The sequence below is a fragment of the Camellia sinensis genome, chromosome 10 (genome assembly GCF_055761805.1).
Source record: "Camellia sinensis isolate YWXY chromosome 10, ASM5576180v1, whole genome shotgun sequence".
NCBI classification, from domain to species: Eukaryota; Viridiplantae; Streptophyta; class Magnoliopsida; order Ericales; family Theaceae; genus Camellia; species Camellia sinensis.
The window spans coordinates 25,533,897-25,541,484 of NC_138970.1; the positions used below are offsets into that span (position 1 = coordinate 25,533,897).

Sequence of the window (7,588 nt, forward strand, 5' to 3'; positions counted from 1 at the left end):
ATTTTGAAAAAAACTTTAGAAGTATCATGTGACATTATTAAATTCATTATACTAATACATAATAAAGTCATTCTATACTGACTTATAATCAATTCATAATTAATATAAAAATAAGTCATGATCAAATTGTAATTATATACCTTTTTTTTTTAAGGATGCATGTATTATGAAATTTTCCTACATTCTCTATCCTCACATTATTGAAGGAATTCAATATCTTTATGATTGCAACAAAAAAAAAAAAAAAATGATAGGAAAATTTTAAAACGCAACTCAACAACACTACATAAGCCAGACAGAACATATGAATTGAATTCCATAGACAATTCATTTCAGTCTCTATTGCCCACAACTCCATTTTCTTTTTCAAACTTTTCTCTGTACATTCTCTTCTTCAAAAGTGAGAAAGAAGAAGAAGAAGAACACAAATGGAAACTCAATGCTAATCCATGGAAACCTCTATTCATTACAGATCATTCCAACAAAAGTGCTACCAAAAAGATGCATCTTTCTCCTCCTATCTCAGCCCCCAACCACCACCACCACCGCCACCACCGCCACCTTCCCAAGAGCCCAATGAATCCACAGTTGACGACTCCGATCAGATAAGCGTTTTCGACGCTGAAAACTACTTCAGCGAAAGCAGCAGCAGCAACAACAACAACAACAACAATGAGCACAAAGAGAATAATAAGATAGCTTCTTCATCATCACCACCACCTATTTTCCCACCTGATCAGAGAAGTGAATTTTCAATTGTTTCGCGACTCTCTTCTGTTTCATCTGACGATAGGTATCGCAATGGAAGGAATTACAGAACGCATTCGTTTCACGCTACGCCAACCGCTTCTTCTGAAGCTAGTTGGAATAGCCGGACCGGTCTTTTGTCGAATCCTCCGGGCTCCATTGCTGTGTCTTTAAAAAACCTTCCTACTCGCGATAATTTCAATATCAATGGAGAACGAGTTAGCTCTGCTAAAAAATGGTTTTTAGGTCGGAAGTGTCCGTGTTCGTGTAAGAAATCTGTTGAAGTAAAGGAGAAGAGCTCAATTGTAAAAACTTCAGAGAGTAAAAAATTACAATCCAATCAAAGTGTGATTGAATCGGAATTTAAAACGGTATTTACGAAACAACAATCTGTGAAGAAATCGCATTTGGTTGAAAGTTCGGAGATGTTAGTTCCGAATCTACGACGAGTTTCATCACAGAAGTGTTCGATGAATGATGTGATTGAAAGTTCGCTGAAAGTAGATCCGAATTCGAGGCGGTTTTCATCGCAGTGTCAATTTTCAGCCAACGCCACCGTGGAGAACCGCCACCACCATCACGGCCGCCAGTTCAACGAGGGAGCTGGATTCTCGTTCCCGATTTTGAATCAATCCTCGAAGATTATGTTGACGGGAGCACAAACCTGTACTCCTATGGAAGATCCACCTCGGGATTCGTTGGAGGTTTTTCGGCCACCGGAGGAGTCTGCTTCCGGCAAGTCAATGGCGGTTCAACACCGTGCACTGGCGGCGCACGGCGGCGATTTTGCGTTTCCAGCGAGTGCGATTTCTCGGATCACCGCCGCAACAGACGACGACGTTGCGAGCGATGCGAGCTCTGATTTGTTCGAGATCGAGAACTTATCGACTCATCCACCACTACCGCCGCCGCCGCCGCCGCCGTCGTACCCTATGTTCTTCCGGCGAGACTCGCTCGACGAAGCAGCGACTTTCAATGCTAGAAGACTGGCTGCCGGAGGCAGCGTAAACTTCCGGCGGCGGAGTTCGGACGAGGCTGCGGCGACGCCGTCGATTGCAGTGGCGGAGTGTTACGAGCCTAGCGAGGCGAGCATTGACTGGAGCGTCACCACGGCGGAGGGGTTTGATCGAGCTAGTGTCACGAATTTGTCGATTTCAGCCTCCGATATAGAAGAATTTGCAACTATACAACAAGTAAAGAGTGGTGACGGTGGTAGTGGTGGCAGTGGAGATGGGAGTAGGAGGAGGTTGGGAAATTATGGGGGGTTGTTGAGCTGTCGGTGTGAGAAGGCGGTGAATGTGGGGCTGCCACCACGGTTCTAAATATCAATCGATAGGTATTGAATCTTCCTGTTATTATTTAATATATCGATTGATATTGTAGATTGATATTTGATTATATTATTGATATTAATATGTTATTTAATACTGTTATTTAAAACTATAGCCACAACAGACGGTGGTAAAGGAAGAGGAGGGGCGGAGGACGGTGGTTGGGGGTGGCAGAATGTGAGTGGTGGTGGTGGTGGGGGAGAGTACAAGAAGTAGGGCAGGGGGTACATAGCAAGGATTTTAATAAGCCAACGATTGGGAGGTCGCGGTCTGCACGATTGTCTCTGGCTTTTGCAACATATACAACGTGACTCCATAGCTACATCATGCTGTGTTTGTCTGCTTATTTATGTGGCGATGGTTCTCTCATTCTCTCTCTGTCTTTCTTATTTTATTCATTTCAGGCTTGTGGGTCCAATCCAAATTTCAATTCAATTTTGTGAGTTATTTTTTAGTGATTTTTTTCTTTTGAGAAGCTTTCTTGTGATTTGATAGAACTTACTGGTTTTTTATGGACTTTGATTCTTTACGAGGAAAGATTTCTATTATATATAATATATTTAATAGTTATAAAATAAAAATTTATAATCATTTTAAATTAATATTTACCATTGAATGATATAATGGATGTTTATAACGAAGAAAATCACAATTCGTGTTTATAATTATAAAAAAGACAAAATTCATATTACATTCATATGATATGATTTGATAGTACTTTAACCTTCTGTTTTTTTTTTTTTTTTTAAATAGATACCCTTCACCTGATTTTGGATTAAAATACAACCATTAACATCGTTAATTATAAATGTGAAATGACTATAATACTCTCAAACTTTAGATTTTTTGTTATTTTATTTCTCTCTCTCATCTCTCATACACATACTTTATAATGTCTAGTATTAATTTATTTAAATCACAATTGTAAAATTTTAATTATTTATTATAATTCTTAAATTTCTATTTTTATTTTAATTTAATTATATTTTAGATCACAGTTAATTTTAAATATTTAACTATTTATTGCAATTACTAACTTTTTAATCTAATTTTAATTTAATTATATTTTAGACCACAATTAATTCTAAATTTTAATTATTTATCATAATTTCTAACATGTTAATATCATTTTAATTTAATTACATTTTAGATCAATTCTTAATTATTGTTTATTTTATTTTATATTTTATTTAATTATATTTTATATTTTAGATCAATTCTTAATTATATTATATTTTATTTATTTTAATTAAAATATTAATCTAATTTTAAGTTTGGAGAAAATGGGGATAAAATTTTCCTTTTGTTGTATTAATTTCATTCTAATTTTTTAAAAAACAAAACACATTCTGAAAAATAGTGTGTGTAATACACCTTCCGTTAGTTTGGATGAAAAAACTAACAGTAACACTTTAATTCAAAACCACATACGGATTTTATGGCTATATTTGAACAATAGGAGGGTGAAGTACTCCGTCTCAAACCACAAGGGAGTAAAATGAACTTAACCCTTATAAAAAAGCTTCATCAAAATAATTTATTGAAGCGCTCTTATGTGAATTTTTTTTTCATGTAATATAATAAATTTTATTATTTATTAAATAATATTTATTTTAAATATAGATAGGACTTTTATTATATCAATACATTTTGGAGGTGAAACAAAGTGGGGAAATAAAACTGATAACAAATAACATTAATCTTAATACAATGATGATGAAGATTAGCAAAAGCAAATGGACCGTCAAATTGCCAAAATGTCCAAGACAGGTGACTGATTTAATGGATGAAACACTCTCTTACTAACCTTTGAAAATAAAAGGATGGTTTAAACTTTATTACTACACAACATTTGCATTTGTAGCACATATGCGATGTTTTGATTTTCTTTAACAGATCTATATTATTTTCACCATCTGCAATCCCTTCTTTCCCTTGTGTACAACAAATACACACACAATTCGTTTGGATTCCTAAGTATTTATCAAAATGAAAGTAAGAATGAGTTAATCTAACATACATAAATAACTATATCAGTAAAATTCTCTTGTAAGTTGTAACTAATCAATTTCAAAAGAATGGTATGTAGTAATGTTGAACAACTTTGCTTGCCTACCCCAATGTTAAAATGTGTTTGTAGTTTATAAGACCAAGCACCCCTTTATAGACCAAATTATTCTATAAAGAAAAAGAAAAAGAAAAAGAAAAAGAGATAAATTTTTCAATTTTGAAAATAAAAAATTTCTCGATTTCTTGAATGTTGTTTAAATTTTTTTAGTTTTCTTGAATTTTTCTCAAAACTAAGATACTTCAAATGAAAATTTTCTTTAAAATTGTTAAATTTTTTTCCTGGTTTATCTAGAATCTAAGGTCATGTTTTATTCACAAGATTATTAGTGAAGTATTAATAATTCTATTAAATTAGTGTGGTATTCACTATCCAATTGGATTAATATCCATTCGATTAATAATCTCACCTCTACCCTATTACTAATAATTCTACAAATTTGTTAGATTAATTATCCATTGGATTAATAATCCTAAACCAAAATGTTAAAACAAACATAGGATAATTCGGCCCACGGATTAATAATCTCAATCCCATGCTCTAATCCACCCAATCAAACATGCCCTAAAAGCCTTCTTTTTGAAATTTAAAAAACAAATTCACTAAAAGCCAAAACAGAGTATTAAAAAACTAATCCCAAATGCACCCTAATGGTTTACTAACAGTCACAATAGAAGCAGAGGAGAACTGAAAATTGAAAATCAAGAACTATCTAAGAGTGACATTTTCGTTATTTAGGATCGATTATCATAATAATTTGAGAGATTGGAGCGGATGTGATCCACATAATTAAGGCGGGGTGACTTAAGTGGAGGAGTGCGTCTAGAGTACTGTGTGATAAACGAGTATCCACTAGACTAAAAGAGAAGTTCTATAGAACGGCTATTAGACCAGTGATGTTGTATGGGACGGAATGTTAGGTAACTAAGAAACAACATATAGATAAGATGAGTATTGCTGAGATGAGGATGCTGAGGTGAATGTGTGACAAGACTAGAAGAGGCAGAGTTAGAAATGAGCATATTCAAGAATAAATAGGAGTAGTACCGATAGAAGATATGTTGAGAGAGAATAGATTGAGATAGTTTATTCATATTCAACGAAGACCAACAAAGACAGTAGTAAAAAAATGCGATACAGTGACGGTAGATGGTAGTGTTAGGGAAAAAGGTAGACCTAAATTGATGTGGACTAGTATAGTAAATAGAGATATGAATCTTCTTAATAGGACTAACGAAATGACATTGAGTAGAGTCAAGTGGAGAAAAATGATTCATGCAGCTGATCCATTTTGATGGGACTTAAGGCTTGGTTTGGTTTGGTATTCAAATAATTTTTTAGTTCAAATCATAATGATTAGGTTGAGAATAATTTCTTTTTGAAAATTACACTGACCTCCTTTGAGATTTAAAGAAAATATTATAAATTTTATAATTTTGACATAATTATGCTGATTTCTCGTTTTAGTAAGGCTAAAAAGACTAAAACTAATGCAGATGGTATGAAAACATAAAAACATAAAATATATATTTCAATGTAAAATAAATGACAATAATATTTTTTTTCATTCTGACAACTAATGAGTTTTTGATAAAAATGGGACAAAGTGTTATATGAATTAAAACATTAAGACAATCCAATGTAATTATATCAAACTTATAAAACATTTTCTCTAAATCTTTGAGATTGTCCATGTAATTTACCCATTTTTTTATTATAATAATTGTGGAATATCAGTGTGATCTACGTAAAATAAAAGAGAAATTTCAATTTAGTATAAATCTTAAAAAATAATTACAATTGTGAGAGCCAATTTGAGCCAAAGAGAGAAGCTTTCTAAAAAGAGTAAGAAGAGTACCAAAAGGACAAGGAATAGATGAGTTAGTCCCATCCTAGGTTGGGATGGCCATTTTAATTCGATCTGGGGGGTTATCTATACTTGCCCGAATGGGGCAGATGATGATGGAATAAAGAGTGACTACACCATAATTTGGTGTGACTCACTTCACTCTATCTCTTCTCTCTTATCATTCTATACAACCTTCCTGCAAGAATGTTATATCTGTCAGTTAGTTAGTTAATTTGAATTCAAACATCAATGGACACAACTTTGTGAACCATGGTGACTGTTATTGTATATATTATACCTATTACCAAGAGTCACTTATTTGTATATAAATAAGTGACAGAAGGTTTGGAATAGTATACAAAAGGAACCAAAAAGTTTACCAATTTCTAACTTTCGGATTATAGACATTCTCGCGTGATAAACACCCTCACGGGTATTTCAATCTATTGCCATTGATTAGATTATCTTTCAGTGGTATCAGAGCCTGGATATACATTATCGCAGATGTCGAATTTTAGCCCGGAAGAAAGACAAGTTTCCGAACTCTTTTTGCCGAAAATTCAAAAAATTATTGATCAACAATCTTCGGCATTGGTGAATTCCGTTTGTTTATATAATTATCACCAACGTGTCGTATTCCCAGAATACTATCCGAAGAAAATAACTGTTGGTGGCGCTGTTGTTCCGAACCTTGCCGAAAGTGAAGCCGAGTTGCACCGTTGGAAGAAATTTTGTAAAATATTTTTCGGTTCAAATTGGGTCTCCAAATTTGCCCCATCTTGTTCTTCACAGAATTTTGATCACAACGGTGTAATTCGTTGTGAAAAACGGCAAAAATTTGATCCCCAAAATTCGAGTTTCAATGCGTGGTCGCCGACTCCCGTTACCGGAGAAGACAACCTGTGCATTAATTCCGTTGCAAATCCTATTCTGGAAATTCAAAATATTGGGCCAAAAATAAAACCAACAAGAAGGGGTCCAAAAATAAAGATAACAGCCAGGAAGTCTGTACCATTGGGCCTAAAACTTAAGAAGAATTTTCTTCAGCCCAGCGGCCCAGAATCGCAGCCAGCCTAGCGCACAGACCAGCCCAGGTCCGAGACCCAGCCAGCCCAGTGCGCAGCCCAGCCAAGCAGCCCAACGCTACAGCCCAGCGCGCGTCAACCTTCGCGCGTCGCCCCAGCGCCCCGCGCCCGGACCCGCGTCCGGACCCGCGTCCGTCTGCCTCACCCGACCCGCGTCCTGCTCTACGCGTTGACCAACGGTTCAAGCCGGTTCAGCCACACTATTGAACCGACAGATTGGTTCAAGGGTTTTTTCGGCTCGTTCTCGCTCATTTCAAGGCCGTTTTAAGTCATTCAAAAGCCAAAATTTCTAAAATTTTGCTAAGAATTTTTTTGTGGGTACTTGTTCTAAATTTTCTACAAACAAAATTCAAGGAGGAGGCTATCCAAGGGTGTTACCAAGGATAACATCCAAAGAACCATTGTTTCATAGGCACCATTGTGTTCCTTGGGCTCGTAACTATTATTACAATACTCATAAGCAAAGTATTGGGTCCACAACTACAAGGCAACAGTACCGTTCCATTCT

General features: G+C 35.2%; 1 protein-coding gene across 1 annotated transcript; it reads left to right on the forward strand.

Annotated features, from left to right (window-relative positions):
- The first annotated feature begins 247 nt into the window (after positions 1 to 247).
- PKS4 (phytochrome kinase substrate 4) lies at positions 248 to 2,536 on the forward strand. Its single transcript, XM_028234083.2, has one exon. The coding sequence runs from the start codon at positions 450 to 452 to the stop codon at positions 2,067 to 2,069; it is 1,620 nt and encodes a 539-aa protein (XP_028089884.2). The 5' UTR covers positions 248 to 449; the 3' UTR covers positions 2,070 to 2,536.
- The last annotated feature ends 5,052 nt before the right edge of the window (positions 2,537 to 7,588 follow it).